General features: G+C 37.9%; 1 protein-coding gene across 9 annotated transcripts in view; it reads left to right on the top strand.

The window, feature by feature from the left end:
- The window catches only part of ST3GAL3 (ST3 beta-galactoside alpha-2,3-sialyltransferase 3), a 187,025-nt gene that overhangs the window by 63,775 nt on the left and 105,140 nt on the right, over window positions 1–18,110 (top strand). For all 9 annotated transcript variants that reach the window (XM_066325032.1, XM_066325035.1, XM_066325030.1 and 6 more), the window contains one exon: window positions 13,727–13,819. In XM_066325032.1, the coding sequence (XP_066181129.1) occupies window positions 13,727–13,819 (93 nt within the window). The remainder of the gene's footprint in view (window positions 1–13,726; window positions 13,820–18,110) is intronic.

Below are 18,110 nucleotides of genomic sequence, written 5' to 3'. Positions count from 1 at the left end.
ATTATTATCGAATAGATTTGCAAGGTGCAACAAAGATTTTTTGAATATTCATGATGATTTCTACTTTGTGTTAAAAAGAAAAGACTAAGAAATTGAGTCTTGGGGTGAGGGGAAGCAAGAAATACCAACCTTCAGCCTGCAAACTCAAATGAAACTTGATCTAGACTTTGTAAAGACCGTAAAAGTGGAGGGAGTTTGGGCTAGAGAAACACAGAGATTGGGTTACTTATGTTTGTTGAAATTTCTTTACTTCAGAGCTTTAATAATGAAGAACTGAAACAGAGCCCCTTCCCCTCATTTTCTTTCTAGGCTGGGAGGTTGCTTTGAAACTGTTTGTGTCGTTGTGTGGTACTTTGCCATTAAACACTGTAAAAATAAGCAGTAAACGTGTTGGAATGCTGGACTTTCCCCCGCCTGGTGCTGTGGGATTTTTTTCTGCCCTGTTTTTTTTTTTTTTTTTTTTTTTTTTTCCAATTTGTCTTTTTGTATTCCTACAATCCTGAATGAGGGACAAAAGAAAAGAAGTGAGAAGTCCCAGTGGTGTCCTGTCCTGTCCTGTCCAAGACTAAGAGTGTCTCTCATGGGCTAAATGAAAGGATTCTGACCATCACATGAAAGAGTCTCCTGGTGCTTTTTCTGAAAGATTATTTAAAGGCTTAGCATGCTTTATGACACTGATCTTTTTCTGGCAATTAGTTATTTATTTATCTTTCTTTTCAGATTTTTAATTAATCTCCTACCTAATCTCTTCCATTCTGTACTAATTGTTTGAGCACTTGAAATAGTTAAGAAAATTAACTCAAGCTATTTATAGCAATTCATTTACCTGGCTGTTTGTTGTTCATCCATTGAACCTCTCACACATTTGGGTGGGATCTAACTGCCATCCCTGGTTTTGTTTTGCTCTTCTTAGTTCATTTCAGTTTGTTTCAATTTTGATCCTTTGGCATTCTGATAAGGATTTCTCATGTGAGTCTTTATTATGTAACTTTGGGGTTCCTGTGTTAGACAGTCTCAGTTGATGAAGAAGAAGATAAAAATTGTAGAATTTGGAATTGCTGGCAGCTTAGACAGAATTGATTCATTGGTTGATTTGTTAAGTGCAAACAAAGTCAAAAACTTATGTTTGGTGCCTTTAAAAGGGCCAGTTTCCTTGAAGCTGGAAGTAATTATGAATCAAACCATGTGGGAAAAGCATGTAAAGCAAGAAATATGAATGGCTGGGCATTGTTTAGAGCAGTTTTATACTGTTTGCCCCAAAAGTTCAGTTTCATAAGAAAGAAATGCTTGTGGAAAAATATTTTTATTGCAAGTATAAGGAGAGCCAGTTATAATGTATTTATAAAAATGGTAGAAGTGTGCAGTAAATGCAGAGTTTTGATCTGCTTGGATGAAGGAAAAAATGCTCTCCTTAATATCAGCAACAAAATTTCCATCAGTAGGTGCCTAAGTTTATGTGCTTTAGAATTGGTATGTCTGGGTAAGATTCTTGAAAGAATTTCTGAAGAAGTAACAGGGGACTTTTTGGACTACTAGCGATTATCAATAAATCTTCAAACACTAGGGATTCTCCATATCCTTGGCAGAAGGTTGAAGTACAAATATTTTAAAAGGAAAAGGGAATGTCTCATAAGCTTTTCAACCCGTTTTTGATTTTGAGAACAGTAGTGTATTTGCCACTATGACTTTCCACAGAGAAAAAGAAGTAATACCTATGGTTCCAGTGATTGTGCTTACTGAAAAATGAACACTTTTCAAGGATGGGCTTATTCTTCATGTGAATGTCTATGAAGGTGCCTGCTATGTGTGAGATTGATTTCTTTCTTGATATGTTTGTTATAGGATTAAGTTTGTACATTTTGTGTTCTTCTAACCAGCCAGATGAGTTGCATAAAACTGGGAAATCTCAGTCCTTTTTCCTCCCCTTTGTATGGGTAAGGTGGAATGCTTTGCTTGTAGCTCTTCACCACAGTAGCATTAGCCTAATTAACTGTTTGTTTGTTTTCCAGGAGTGGATATGGTTATAACTAGTTACAAGTTTTTACTGTTGTTGTTCTACTCCTGTTGTTCCTGCAAAAAGTTTTACAGTTGTTGCATTCACAGAAGGCTAAATTTGCTTCAGTAGCAAAACTCCATTCAGGGAATATCTAATAGCTCATAAATGGCATGGAGGTCCTCATGTTTCTTTGTCCTCTTGAGAGAAGAGCAAATTAAAAGCTACACTTCATTTTCTTCCTTCAGAAATCTGTTCTAAAACTCAGAGACAAAATATCCTCCTAGAAAGACCTTCTTGTTTCCTGAATAACTTAGAAAAATTGAATTAATTTGGCCATGTAAGCATTGGTTGTTCCCAAAACTTCAGTTGAAGAGATAAGAAATACTGCTAGATGTTCTGTGGGTTCATGGGTTTTGATAGAGATTTATGTTAAAACATTGGCATTCATCATTTTATTCTTGGTCTTGGTCATAAAGGGCAAAGCACCAGCACACATTGTGGAAACAGATGATTTATTGCTGCCTGTATTGAATCAAAGTAGTTGTGAGCTTATCCTTAAATTGATGCAAGAGCTTCCTCTCTTGAAAATCCTGAAGGTGTGTGTGTGATCACCAAGCATCAACTCTTCTGTGCCTGCCTGCAAGCCAGCAATGTTCACTTCCAAAGGGGGACTACTTTCCTTTTGTGTTCTCTTGAAAATGTTGTACGGAACCCTCATCAGATGATTGAATGGAAATCGAGTGTATTCCAGCAGGGGAACATTATACTGTTTATCAAGCCTTCCTCTGAACCTTGTCACTTACTCTGAAGAGCACACTTGCTGTGGTATCCAGACACAGCTCAGTTGTCAGCCCTTGATTTATAAGCTGGCTCTGAGGAGATTTTGTAAGTGCAGTGCATGGGAAGAGACAACTTTGTCTACTCAGTCTGCCTCTAATTTTGTCTTCTGCGTTGCTGTAATGTGACCAGAGACATCAAAGCTTTGCTGTCTGCCTCATTCTGCTAATACTGCTATGCATAAATTTTAAGAGTATGTAGTAGGTCATCAAGGCAGGAAAGAGTTCAGTGGAACAAACACATACAGACTTCTTGCATGCTGAGGAAGGACAGTAAAACCAAGACATAATTTTAAAAGCTGTGATCAGCATCTGTTAGGTAAGAAAACATCTTAATATGCTGCAAGAATAGAAGAAGCCTTATTGCTGTTTATGAGAGCTGTCTAGCAGAAGAGAGAGGAATAAAGGAGACTGAGGGAACCCTGTTAAATATAATCCAAGTGGTAATTTATTTTACTTGTTCTGTTCCCAGTCTTAAGACTGGAAACCTGATTTTAAATTGTGATGAGTAAAGACCTCTTTATTTTAGTTGTTCTAGGACTGAAGGACAGGGTAATTTTTGTTTAGGTTGATAAATTTAGGATGTGCTTTTTCCGTCAGGAAGCATGATGTTGCTGCTTGCATCCTTGAGAAATCTGCACTGGAGGAGTACTCCAAAGGACCCTAGACATGGCTGGGACTGGTGGGAGAGGTGATGGTGTGTGATGCCCATTGCAATAAACAAAACATGATGAAGGCTACTTTGCAGGAGGAAAGTTAATGGCTGCTGTGTCTGATGTGACATGTTGGGGCTAGAGTCATGTAGCCTTGTTGCTGTAAGATGTTTTTGAGGTTATGGATGTTTGAATTAAATTATGAGGCTGAGATGAGGTTTTCTCCGTTTCCTTTTGAGAAAACAAGGCGGTTAAATTAATTAAATACTTTAACATGACACAGAAGCTCATGTGATTCTTTCCCAGTTCACAACAGAACTGGGAAAGAAAGAAAGCAGAAATGAAAACAGGCAGAAATGCTACTGCTAACACTAGCTTGCAGCCCCACTCCTGCTCTAAGAAATGAGAATCAGGACCACAAAGGGAGGGACAGAAAACAGAACATGTATGTGCTGTTCCTGCCTTGTCTGCCATGCAATCTGTTCCAACTCATCAAAGAATAAACTGAAAAGCCAACAAACAGTGTTTTAAATTTCCATATTGAATGTGTTTGGATAATTCCGGTTGATTTCAGACCTTTTAATTCCTACTTAGAAATATCTTTCCCCTGGCTCCTTAAAAGAGTTGATCTTGAAGATCTCAAAACAGTCAGCAGTGTCCTGTGCAGCTTTAAAATGTCATGTGCCTTCCTCCTGTCCTGTTTCATCCTCTCTTAGTGACCCTTTTTTATATCGTTGAAGGCGAAATTCCCAAAGGTGATTGTGTCACTGGATTGTTTCAGTCAGTGACTCTGATCTGTGCAGGAGTCAAAGCTGTATTTTAACATCATGGAACTTGGCTCAGGTGATTTTGTGAAGTGTTGATATTTTGATGAATTAACAAGGAGGAGAGGATAGGATTTGTCTTGTTAAAAAGGGAAAACTATTTTATGGGTCAGCCTTGGAGCTTTCCTTTAACCTGTTCAAACGATTTGGAAAAAATATTTCTCTCTCACTCTGTCTCAGAGCCATGAATAACCACCTGATGTAGGGCTGGTGTTCAGTGAAGTTATGGTGATACAAGATGAAGGACAGTCTGATTAACTGAACTATTCACAGTTCTTTGAGACAAACTTTATTGAGTTCTCTGACTCATGGTGTTTACCTATGGCAGTTTGGGCAGTCGGTTGGGCAGCCTTTTCAGACAAACAGCTGCTCTTTGAAGCAAAGGAAGAAAAAAAAAAGGCATTTATCTTAGCAGAAGAGTATTCACTAGAACAATGTATGGAGTTAACAGGAGGGCTTTTTTGATCTCAGTGATTCTGCAGCTGTTCTTACTGTTAAAGGTTCCAGCTATTCTCTATTTTCCCTAAAGCAGTTTGGATTTTTGTTAGTTTTGTGAGAGCACTTTTAGTCACATTAACTGCCAGGGTTCTTCCAGGTCAGGGTTGTGTTCTGTATTTACAGTAAAGTTCCTGGAGGAAACACTTTTCATCCTGTAGCATTCTTCTTCTTAGGGCTTCAGTGTGATACTTACTAGATTAATTGATGCCTGCTTGAATTCATGACATCTGTCTCTAATATAGGTCAGTGGAGACAGCCTTTTTTGGACTACTGCTTCAGAAAGAGGAGGAAAATTCAAAACCTCATGACTATATACAGCATTTTGTAAAACTACTGTTAAACCACATTCCCCGATTGTGAGGTCACCTCTTCATAGTGTCTAGAGCACTTTATTCACTGACCAGTGGTTTTCTCCTCTAAATTTCAGTCCAGTGGGGAGAGGGGGAGAAAGCACCCTTGCCATATCAAGTTGGCTTTTGCTTATGTTCAGAGGAGTTAAATTGTTATTTTTTTCCCAGGCTGTCCAGACCTTCCAAAGAAGAGTTTAAAGGGCAGCTTTTATCACACTTAGCCCTGGAAAGTTACTGAAGAAACTGAAAAGGGAGGGTGTTGTGAAGTGTTTGTGTTAGATTTCCATCTCTCTCAGTGGCTGAGATAGATCTTTCCAAGTGGAGTTTATTCCCCTAAGGTTTGGAGTCTTCCAGTTGTCTGTGCAATAGATCTGCTACTGTAACAGAAAGGGTTGAGCATCTTTTGTGGGAAAATAAAAATGGCCAGATCAAAGACTCACCTGCTCCAATATCTTGTCTCAGAATGCTCCTCTAGTTTACGGAGGGAGAAAAATACACAATTATGACACTGTTCTTGCTCCAGTGTCCACTCTCCAGCTTCTGAGGGGAGGGAGCTTTAGGGTTCCCAAGTGAGGGATGCTGTTAAAACTCTTAACAGCTCTTAACAGCTTTTGATCCCATTTATACACCTGGTGTCTATAACATACTGATGTGAAGAAATCTGCTTGTTAACTGCATGTTATACAAGTGCTTCCTTCTATCTGTTTTACTATCCGGGGTAATTTTGCTTGATGTTCCAATGGTATGAGAAATAGTGAATAATAAATCACAGTTGACATTTGCAATATTATTCTCCTGTGCTCTACACCTTGCAGAATGCTGAGTCCATAGCCTGGTGCATTCTGCAATGAAATGAACTATATTCTTCTGAAGGAAAATTTGGGGATTAAAACCTTAGTGTGACTGATGTTCTCATTTGGCATTTAGAACTACTAAGCACTGGATTTTGACACTCAAATCTACTAAAAAATATTATCCACAGACATAAAATTGTAATTTTGGCTATGCTGCTTTAGTAATTCTTAGTTGATCTTTGTTTTTTTTTCCCTGCAGCTGTAGGCTTTGGGGAAGTATCTTTGTTTTCCTATGTACTGATTCCTGTTAGTCTGAGTAGAGGATTCATGGATTCTAATTGGATTGAATTATTTATTCTCATCTCTTTGGCACTTGTTTGTCTCCTGGAGCTACACTGCTGAGTTCATTATACTACAAGTAGAAAAACCCTGTTCCCTGTCCAAAGAAAGCATTGCCTATTTGTAGATGTAACAGGTGAGAGTTGGTGAGGAAGAATTACGGGTTGGTGAGGAAGAATTACAGTAACAAAATTATGATGCTGCAATTTTTCTTCCTTCATTCCTTCATTTGGCAAAAATGGATATGATAGGTGAGCATTTTATTTCCTACTAGGCTTTTAATTGCTTCACTTTTTATGGCCATTGTGCTAGCAGTGGGTTTTGACAGGCATTTAAATAGCTAATCACAGAATTTAATTTCTGCAGGTTTTGAGAATCACATGGCCTAATATCAGGGAGCACTATAATTTCTGGCTTTGGGTTAACAGAGTTAATTTACACATTCTTTAGAAGGTTCTTGAGAAAGAAGTTCAGCTAGACATCCCAACTGAGTGCTGAGAGAGTTTTTATTGACTACTGAGTCCGAACACATCCCATCTCCAGTCAGGGTGGTTATCCTCCGTTAGGTTATCCTTGTCTCCTGTCTGTAAAACCAGAATGCTGATACTTATCATTGAGGATGGAAATCCAATAATTTTGGACTTGTGGAAACTAGAATAGATAAAAGTCCAGTAATATACATTGAGGAATTGTGTTGATTGTCAGCAAGTTATTTCTTCATTAAGTTATATGTTTTTTGTCTGAGGATTAGTAATTAATCAAAAGCTCAGGGAGCAATTATCTTAATTTTTTTTTTTCTTCCCTTGGTAAACAGCTGCCTTCTGTGAAAATAAAATCTGTGGATTTCATGCTTTTTGTTTAGTCTAACAATTGGTATTCTAGCCAGTGGTTTTTCCTTTCCATGCTTCCTTAAAAACAAACAAACCGGAAATGAACTGTTTTCTTTGCTCCTCATCTGTGTCTATTTGAACACAATTCTGCTTTTTCTCTGGGCTACTAGTCTTGAAGGTAAGATGTAACCAAAACAGATTTTTTTTTTTAAAGAAGGGAAAGTTTACAGAAACCAAAGGAGTTTGGGAGATCAGGGATATTACTCAATCTTGGAGAAGTATGCAGCATGAGGTCGTATAAAAAATGTGCCATGGACTTCAGTTGGATTCTATATCTTCATGCTTTAAATCTGTTTTTGTTAAACTTGAGATTTTATTTCTTTATTTACTTACTTAAAAAATTAAAAACTGTCTACCTTGAAAACTTCTTGTTCTTTTTTCCCACAAGAATTCCAATTTTTTTTAGACATTGATAAAAGGTTATTACTTGAGAAGCTCCAGACAGGGTTCTTGGGCCTTGAAACTATAAGGGGTGGTACACTGAGATGTTCCTTTCTGACAGCTAAATCACTTATAGCTGTATTTCTTAAGATGTTTATGTGTTTAGCACTGCTAGAGACTAATCTGAAATTGCTTCTGCCTAGTGATCTAATTTCTATTATTGCAAAGATTAGGAATGGACTATAGTAAGGAAATAAGAGCCTCATGACCTTTTTGTGGGTGGAAGCCTTTTCGGTGTGTTTGTGCAAAGATGGCATTTCAGAGGGTAAGTGACACTGTGGTGTTACTGCTCTGAGCTGTCCCTGCCCCTCTGCCTGCCCTGCACTTCCCAAGGGCAGAACTGGCTTCATGTCATCTCTTCCTTCAGGGCTGTGAAGGTAGGTTGTGGGGTTTGGTGGAATGTCTTCCAAACTTTGTTTTCCTGGGCCAGTTTAAGGCAACCTAATCTTCTTCTTCTGCTGTTCTTGAGTAGTCCAAATAAATAAATAAAAGTATGTGTTGATTATCATTGTAAATGAATTTCATGAGAAGCCACAGGTCTTGGTAGAGAAGAAGAATTTACCATTCATCGTGTCATTTTAGAAACAGGGACTTGGATGATCTTTCCTTGTATTTGGCCATAGAACCTCCTTGGGGAATTTGCTTACGTACTGGAGTAACATTTGAAAATATTTACATTTATTTTGCTGGCTGTATGGCCATAGATGCCATTCTCATCTCTTTCAATGTAAGCATTTTGCTTTTCTCTTCTTTCTATCTACTCGTTCCTTTCTTTTGTTTGTTTACTTTTTCCTCGGCTGGAAAATAGCAAATGTCAAATGATCAGGCTGTGTAATGCTTCGAACCCATGTTTGCAAACTTGTGAGATCTGTAATTGGAGCTTCTTAAAATTCTGGTTCAGTGTTTCCCAACCCACATGCTCCTGGTGAGTATGGAGCTCCAGCCAGGGTGGGGTTTGTGTGGTCTCTTCCACTCGGGGAGATTCCACCTGAGTGACACGATGGTCACAACTCTGCTTTATGAGGGCAGACGTGGTGGATGCATTTTTCAGTGCCCTGGCGTATGGCACTGACTACCCTGTCGGTGAATGGAAACGACTTCTCTTCCTCAGAGTGAGTAGCAATGACTGAGGAGCTGCATCGCCAAACCTGCTGAAGGTGTCCCCCTCCCTTTAGGTAAACTGGTTGTATTTGCTGTGAGCCTGGCTGGGAGAGTTGACAGAGCACTTACTTTCTCACCTCTCTATTCAATAGAATTCCTTGGCAGTTGGGCAGGAAGGAAAGGCTGGTTTATAGTTGTTTCAGGGATTTTCCCCATCAAATGGAATTTGTTGCTTTACAAGCATATATGATATTATGAAAAAGAATATGAAGGACTGGAAGCTGTCTATTTGTTATACTGTAGGTGATGTAAAAACCAAATACAATTCAATTTTCTGTCACCCTTTGATATTAATTGAAATACATACAAATGTACACCCTAACCATTCTGCTTGTATCTCTGGTAGTGTATTTTTTTGAGCAGTCCTGCAATTTTGAAGCAAATCCTGTAACTGGTTCTTACTGTATGCTGATTGAAATGTAGGCTTATCTGAGGGACGCTGAACTGAAAGTTTTATTCTAGAAGTCTACAACATTGTCCTTTGGCCAACACTGAGCCATGACTGTATTTAGTGGACACATCTGATCCAGGGAGTCCTCCCTACCTAATTAAAATGCTCTGAATCTCACAGGATATAGCTATGGAGTCTCAGCATTAATTGCTTTGATTTAGTGATGTGCCAGATTATGTGCGAGTATTTCGTTATTGCTCCATAAATACCTCACTGTGTTTTATATGCCTTTATTTCATGTTCTCATTCCGTTTCCTATTCATTCTTCATGTATCATGACATACACTTTGTGGAGCTGCTGTGTAGGCATAAGACTCAGGTTATTTTGAACCAAAGAGAAAGAAACTCTGAGGAGAAGGATCAGTCTAGAGAGGACATTGCTAAGGACTCCTTTTCCTTGTTTCAGAAATGTATCAGTTCATATATTTTGTGTGCAAGAGTAACAGCAAGAGACATCAGTCCTCAAGATGATATCAGGTAGATGAAGTTTTTTGATTTTTACAATCCATGATTTAAATTCCATGTGAAAGGCAAAGCAGGAAAATCTGTCTCTTCAAGTAGATTTTGTAATATTCAATTACATGAGCTTAGTTGTGGCCATTTTTTTAGTAATCTAAACACTGAATTGTATTACTAATTTCTTTTTTTAAAAGGATTTAGATTCTAGTCTATGAGGATGACATGCTGTCCCTGATCAGGACACGATGAAGGAATTAAGCGCGGTGACGTTTTCATATTTGAGATTAAAAGAAGACACACATCTGCCAAATGCAAGCAGAAGGAAAAATCTTGTTACTTTTTCTAAATCCTCTGAAAGCAGCTGGATTTTTAACTTATCCAAATTGTGAAATTTTGTTGAGATTGATGTCCACATAACAGTGTAGAGAAGCACAGAAAATCTTAAGAATTCAGGATGTGTGCTGGTCTTATAAGAGAAAAGTCAGGAAGAAAAGCAAGAGTGCATTTTCTCTTCAGTGGGATAAGCCAATTACTTCCCTTTAACTTCACCCTCATGCAGGCACTTGTTTAAAAACAGCAGATGTTTACAGTTACTGACTGTGACTTGTTTTTCTCATTTATTCTGGAGAATTTTTTTACTTTACCAGCTTTTTCCTGCACAAAATCTGAGCAAAATTTAAAGGGTCTACAGTGTCATCTAATTACATTCTTTCTCCACTAGCTCTTTAACTACTTCAACCCAACAGGAGCATGAGAATTGGGAGCTGGAATAATATACCTCAACCTGGAAGGTGTAGAAGAAATTTGGACCCTTCTGTTGTAAGTGTCATGATGCTCCTGGCTGTCTGGCTTATAAAGACAGCCTTGGAGCCCAGGCACTGTAATGGGGCTAGTGAGATGAAGCTATTTCCTAGCTTCTAAAGCACTAAGTAATAGTGTTTGGTCTTCCCATTTGGAAATAAAAACATAAAGAAGTAACAATATGTGCTGCAGTGTAGTAGGTACATTGTCATCAAATACAAAGGAGATGCTCATTTCTAGACTTCAGTTCTGTACAGTTCTTTTATTACAGAACCATATAGCTACAAACACAGTGTGATTTTTCAAAGTTGGATTTGTTTGAAATATGTATAGTTCTCTATGGGATGCTTCATGCTGAATGTTTTGCATCCTGATTTATGGAAGACCGATCTCTGCGAATTTGTGGATCTTGCAGAAAAATATACCCTCAAAGAAAATGTCTATATCTAAAACGATAACTTGGATAGCTTCATCCAGTAGCAGAATGGTAAACTGCCTTACTCTAAATTTGCTCTGGGTTGCACCTACTAGGAGCTTATCATTATGAGCATGTTGGCAGTGACAGTATGCAATGCCTGTTTCAAAGAGATTGAACAAATAAAACATGTCCCTAGATGGATTTAAAATGTAGAGCGCCCCTTTCTAGTTTTCTGTAGCTTGCTGACTCAAAATGCAGCACCAAGGAAGGAGATGAGCAAATGTTGAATGATACGAGATGGCAGCTACAGTTGGCTTAGAGAACTGTTCTGCCTCTGGCACTTTGGATCATGAACTTCATCACATCCAAGAAATGTTAACAGCTCGGCCTGGGGGCTTTAGCAGTTCTGAGCGTCTTTGTGGGTTTGTACTGACAGCTCCCCTCCATCAGTATGCAGTGATTGGCATTCGGGGGGCTCACATGCAGGAGGGTCTCAGCCTGCTATTCTTGTGCAGAAACACCATGATGGGCATCTGAGTGACGTTTTAATTTGATAATGAAAGCACCATTAAAGCAGAAAAGAGAAAAATGCCTGTGTTTGTGGCACAAGATATTTTGTGTGACCACTGAGGTCATTTGAGACAGGCCTGCTGTTGAAATAGTTATACAAGTTTGCCAGCAATGACTCACTACCATGGTGGCTGCAGATAAATTCCAGTTGCTTTCTGCTTGTTTTTGAAGGTTTTGGTATTAAGGGTTTCGGAACATTGCCTAAAGAATAAAATTCTAGCAATGCTTAGGTTTACTTGAAAACAGTTAAATTTTCCCACATTTCTTCATATCTGAAATGCTTCAACAAGCTCTGATCCATACATTCTGCTGTCCCTTTTGACTGTGTCAGGGGGGGATATACTTTATCATCATTAAAACCTTTTGTTTTGTCGGTCCTTCATGTGCCTATTTGTAAAGAGATCCTGACTGGCGTAAGAACGCAAATAATTTTGGATGCTCATTTCTCAGATGTTTTCTCATCTATCTCATTTAAAGAAATGTACTATGATATCACATCATCACCTATGGAAACCAAGCTCATGGATTTGGGTTGTGCTAGTTAATGTTACACCTATCTCTTTCTCTCCGTGTCTGTATCATATATTTGGAGATATCTAAACTTTTTTGTAAATAATTGACAGTGTAAATGGCCAAATGTATTGTACTGCCATCCTACCGATGAGGAATTTTGATAGTAAAATACTGCGTTTGGACCATAATTATGCAGGATATCTCTGGCAGAGTTAAATAGGATCCATGTTCTTAAGCTTTTTATGGTGCTTTTTAGCTTAAAAGATCTTAAGAAATAAAATACTTACAGTGACTGTTTATCTTCACCAGTTTATTTTCTCTTCCAGCTGTTGAAGGTTTAGATTTTTATTCAGCAGAAGTAGATTTTATTCTTTAGGAGCCATGTTCCATATATATCTATATATTCAGAATAACAGAGGTTCTGTATACAGAGAGACCATTCTCCTATAGTTCAGGAGCTGTAGGAGGTTTTGTACTGTATGGAGCTAGTTGCAAAATTAATTGTCCATCTATTGTTCATCCAGTTGGAACTGGCTACTGGCCTCTTGAGAGGTGATGCAGGAGCAGTATAAGAAGTATAGTTACTATCAGTTCAGCATGGAGTTACTGTCCTTCCTATATGTAACTTTGAAACTCTGAATTCACATTCATTGCAGTCTGTAGCAGTTTGCTGGTTAAGTGATATTGGTGGTGCCTGGGAAAAAAACAGGATTGGGATAATAATGGGCTCTGCAGAACTGACTTTGTGGTGCTACTCTGTGGAGCTGCACTGTCATCTTCATTTGAGTTCTGCTGCTGAACTGGAGGAAAAACCTTTCATTATTTGCCTGTTGCTGATAATGATTTAGCAAGTGCTATCGATCGAGTCTTTGCAGCTTCCACTGAATGTCAAGTGTGGAATTGTAAATGCTTTTTTGTGTTGTTCCTTGAAGAAATATTAACAGTTTTCATATTGTGGCTGACACTAAGATACCTGATATTACTTTGCAGGCACAAGTGAATTAGCCCATTTAATGAGTGGATGAATGTAGAAATGTTGCAGGTGGTGAATAGGGACACAAAATTAAAAGTTTTTTTCAGGTTACTCAGTAGACTTATGAAAAATGAATGTGATGGACTGAAATATATTTAATTGAGTTGCTACTCTTGTTTCTGTACAGAAACTGAATGAAAAAACCTCACATATTCTAATTTTGGCCTAAGAGTCACTAGCCAAGCTGAATTAAGATATACCTCAACAAAGCAGCAGCAATGTCATCTCTTCCAAATACTGAAGGCACTCATACCTTGATGATACCTTACCAGTACTGCCTGAAGCTTTGTTTCAAATTCCTGAAACTATCTTTAAGTAATCTTCTAAATAATACTTTTCCTTTGATCATAACTTAGAAAACTAGCCAAACCAAAGTGCTGTTTTATGTCTTTTTTCCTTTTGAAATGTTGAAGTCTAAAATGATACACCGATATTTTTCTTACATGAGCTTTACCTTGCTAGCTATGAAAATCTTCAGCAAAACTAGTGATTTAGTGGCATTTCAGATATCTTTACCTCTCTCCTTTGTTTGTTGTTCTTCTGTGATGCCATAGTGCAACAAATAATAAAGGTTTGTGTTTGCAATTACTACCAGGGGCTGTTTTCTGCAAAGCTGTAAGGAGAATTACTTACTTGGATGATTGCAAAAAACTACTTCATAGCCAGGAGAGTCCTGATTCTGTACTTGTTTTTCCACAGGCCTCCAGAACTGGCATCTAAGTATGCCAATTTCTCTGAGGGAGTGTGCAAGCCTGGCTATGCATCAGCGCTCATGACTGTCATCTTCCCAAAGTAAGTAATCACTGTGGGACTTTTTTTCCAACTTCCCCTTATGACCTCTCATCCTTCAAGGTGGGTGATGGGCAGAGTTTGTCTTGAAAAGTGTCATTGCTGTGTCACTTTCCTGGTTCACAGAGAGACCAGTGTTGAAATTCTGGACTATTTGAGTGGTCAGTGGCAATGGCTTAGTTGACTTCAGTCTGACTAGGACTTTTGCTCAAAGAGTAGAGACTTTTGGGTGTTGAGTAATAAAATAATTTTTGTTGTCAATGCATGATGCAAATGCGTGGTCAAGCTCACTGCTCCTACCAGGTGATGCAATGCTTAGGAAGCTTTGGTCATGATTAAGTTATCTGGAATAGATAGTAAAGTGTGATTTTTTGTTGTAGTTGGTTTTGGGTATTTTGTTCTTGGGAGAACAGGGTAAAGCATCCCTCAGGTGCCTGTAGAATTGCTGGGAGACAGTGCACAAGATAGAGTGGCAGGAACATTAATCTGTCAAGGCTCAAGGATTTCAGTTTGGTGCAGTGAATGGAAAATTTGACCAAATGGTTGTTTGGCCATTGTACAGGCTTCTTGTACACGTGGAAGAGATGCTCTAGTGCAATGATCTCTTTGACGAAAGAGGTTGAGGACTTTCAACATAACTGGCATTTTTCCAAAAGAGATATTTTATTTCTTTTGAGGTGGGAGTTTCCATGACCTGTGCATCTAAAGCTTAAGTTGGGTGATTATGGCCTTGAAGCCAAGCCTGAAAGTGGTGGTGTCTTCTGTCTTTGTTTTTGTTGACAAGCGTGCTGTCTGAAAGCTTTTTTAAAACAAAAAGTACATCTGACATTGCCTTGTAACCAGTAGATACTACAGACAAGCCTTAAAAACAAAACACTAATGTTCTCCAGCACCAGTGTAAACCAAGCAATTATCAGTATTATCTTCTGTGAGAATTTTGGATCTCTGGTTAGAATATAAATACTAGAACAGAAAGTGAGTGCTTTTAAATCTGTGTTTGTGTACATATTGAATGTAAATAGTAGAGAGTAGGATGAACTCATTATTACAAAACTATTAATCTTATTTTCATTTTAAAAGGACTTTGGCTTTGAGAAGGAGGTTTTTAGCCTCCTGGAATCTGAAGTGATATTTATTCTCTCCCTCAGCAGCTGCTTACATATCTCTGTTCAGTCACCTTCTCCCAGAAGTTGACTGCATTGAACTAATTCTGTGCAGAGGTAAAAATGTGTCTGTAGTCAAAGCAAGTGGTTATTGTCTTGTTCATACATTGGGAAATCTTCACAGTTTTATTCACAGAAAATATTCACAGTTTTAAAGACAGCATCTCACCAGGTATTTATGTTCAGGTGCTTATCTAACATGAACCCTAGAACTAACGTTGTCATTTCTTCCTGTGATGTCTTTGATTTCTTTACCAATTCAGTCCAGTGTTGGACATTTCATTATTTTAGCAAGTACTGCTGTAAGGGTGGCTGACCAGTAGTTCTGAAAAAAAATCATGCTGCACTTAAAATTTCTTCTCTTCTGAAACTTCCCTTGTACTCGGAGAATTTTGCAAATTTAATATTACCAAGCCAGGTATTCAGTATATTTAGAACTCTTATAGCCAAATTATCATGCCTGTTCATTTAAAGATTCAAGCTGCAGGATTTGTTTTATTCTAGCTTTTGTTTTCAGTTTATTGTGTCATTAGGAAACCATCATCTCTACAACTGACATTTTTTAGGCTTGGTCTTTGCTGTAAAACGTGTGTTTTTGTTGGGTGTTTTTAATATTTGGATAAAGTTGGTTTGGCTGTTTTCAAGCATGAATAAAATGAATAAATGTTTTCCCATTTTAAGGTTCCTGACTTTTTTGTGCAATTTTAAATGTAAATAGGCAAAATATGGTGGAAATAGTTGAAATAGAATAAATATTTCTCAGAGGATGTAGCTCTCGGTAAGTGCTTTTTTACTGGTAAAAATGAGAATTCAGACTTTAGCAAGCATGAGCAAGTGCGGGATGGATTAAAGGGCAGTGGGCTGAGAAATACCAAAATGTGGTTGATGGTAAGGAAAAACTCAATGTTTGTTTGTTTCTTTGTTTGTTTAAATGAAGTCCTCAGTTGATCAGTTCTTATTCTAGCAATACTTGATCCCTTCATCAATAATCCTGTCTGGAAAAAATCATAGGTTGTAGAGTACTAAATAAAGGGTCACGTATTTCTAGAGAATAATCTGGATTGCCTGATTTAAATGGCCACAGTCCAACAAAATATATGTTAATATATCCAACATGAAATAAAACATCTGGGCGGAACAAATGCAGATTTTATCTTCAAGACAAAAAACCTCTGTCTTGGAAACAGAGAAATCTTCATGTAATCTTAACAAAATACCATTTCTTAAGTGCTATTTCATATGTACACAAAAAAGTCGAGAATTTTGTGTAACAAATTTGTGAAACACTGACTCAAAAATAGAAAACTTCACAATCCAAGATTTTTAGAATACTGTGTCCAGTTTCAGTGGTAAAGTGTGAGAAGGGAGGGGAAATAAGAAATGGAAGAAAAGCCACAAAAATGAACAACGACTTGCTTAAACAGTAAAGTAAACAAGACTTCTAGAAATAAGTCATCTTTCTGAAGCCGAAATCGTATCCAAATGAGAAGAATAGAAAAGAGCATTAACTTTGGCAAGTTAAATATAAACCATAATGAGGTAGAGCAAAAAAAATGTCGAGGAACAACTTTGTAAAGACATTTAAAAAATAATAAGGCATTTTGTCTAACTGTCAAAGACAGAAAGCTTGTCAGAGATCCCCATGAGCTGATAGAAGTTTATAATATTACATTTGAGCTAAGGGAAGGTAAAGCTGTAGCAGAAAAGTTATTTGCATTGCTATTCACTGCAGAACAGTTCCCATGTGGACCCTCCATTTCCAGGGGACAGGCTGGGGGAAAGTGACAGAAGCTTGACGTTTTGGAGTGAATTCCTAGCACAAAGAATTGCTAGGAAAAGTTCTCACTTTGTGAGGAACTTGGTGTTGAAGTTGCTGAGTTACACACGGTTGTGCTTAAATTGGCCTTAGAATGGAAGAATGAAAAGCAGTAAACGTGCTGGGCTTTTCAAAAAGGGTCTGGGAGGGTTGTTTGGGAAAGTGGCAGCTAAGAGCAAGTCTGTTTTCTGTATCAGGCTCCTCTTAGAACCTAAAAATAAAGAGTAGAATTACTATTTGTTCACAGATGGAGAGGAGACAAGTTGTCCTCTGCAGCAGGAACTTCTGCCCTGTAAATCTGCTTGTGTTGTTTCAATGACTGGATAAGCATTTGATAAAGGTGATTTAACTAATACAACACATCTTTAATAAAAACATAATGTACACACATGTAAAACCCTGAAGCAAACAAAGCCCTGCCTGAAAAACAAAAAACAACTAAAGACTTGCTGTTTCAAAGATTTTTGGAAAGTTAAACTAGTGTAATCCTGTAGTGATTAGATAATGACCAGGTAAATAGTGGAAACTATGGAAAAAATAAGAAGATTGGACAGTACAGGGATGTTACTCCTAGAGCCTTCTGGAAGAAAGTGTGCTGGGATCTCTGCTGTTTCAAGTGCTTATAAACTACCTGGAATGGAGGATTAATAATAAAGCACTAACACATTTTTCCAAGTGGTAAGACCAAAAAGCTGACTGTGAGGAATGTCAGAGGGATGTGACAGTGGTAAGTGGTGGGGTAAGAAAATGGCAGGCCAAATTCAGTTCTGATAGATATAAGATAGTATTTGTGGAGAAGACTGATCTGAGTTTGTGGTGTGTGGTGGACTTAGTTGTGCCTTAGTTATACTCTGTGAAGTAGAGGAAGCAGACAGTGTTCACAAGCCTGTATAACATAATGAATGATACGGTTTGACAAGATTTTGCAGTATGAAATGCAAATATTGTGCTCCAGGTTTAAAGTAAATAAAGGTACGTGCTATTTCATGCTATTTCCAGTTACATTTTTCTGAGAATGGGCTCCATAGTGGGCAGAAGATTTAAAAATAAAAAATATACTCTTAAACATTCAGGCATGGAACTCTCCAAGTTACATCCTAAATGGATGTTAAGAACAGCATGTAGCTTGATGTAGGCCTTCTTTCTTAGGCTTTTTACTGGAGCATTGTCCCATGGGCACAGACGTCAGGTATTTAGCAAAATGGATATCTGGTCTAATCACTTGGGCTCGTGCCTTTCTTTTCTGAGTTTTTTAATGATTATGCCTTAAAGGCAGAGTGACACAGCCTCAGAAAAACGTTCTCTAATCTGAGTC

Source organism: Sylvia atricapilla, chromosome 9 (assembly GCF_009819655.1).
Source record: "Sylvia atricapilla isolate bSylAtr1 chromosome 9, bSylAtr1.pri, whole genome shotgun sequence".
Lineage (NCBI taxonomy): Eukaryota > Metazoa > Chordata > Aves > Passeriformes > Sylviidae > Sylvia > Sylvia atricapilla.
This window is presented reverse-complemented; position numbering and strand designations above follow the sequence as displayed.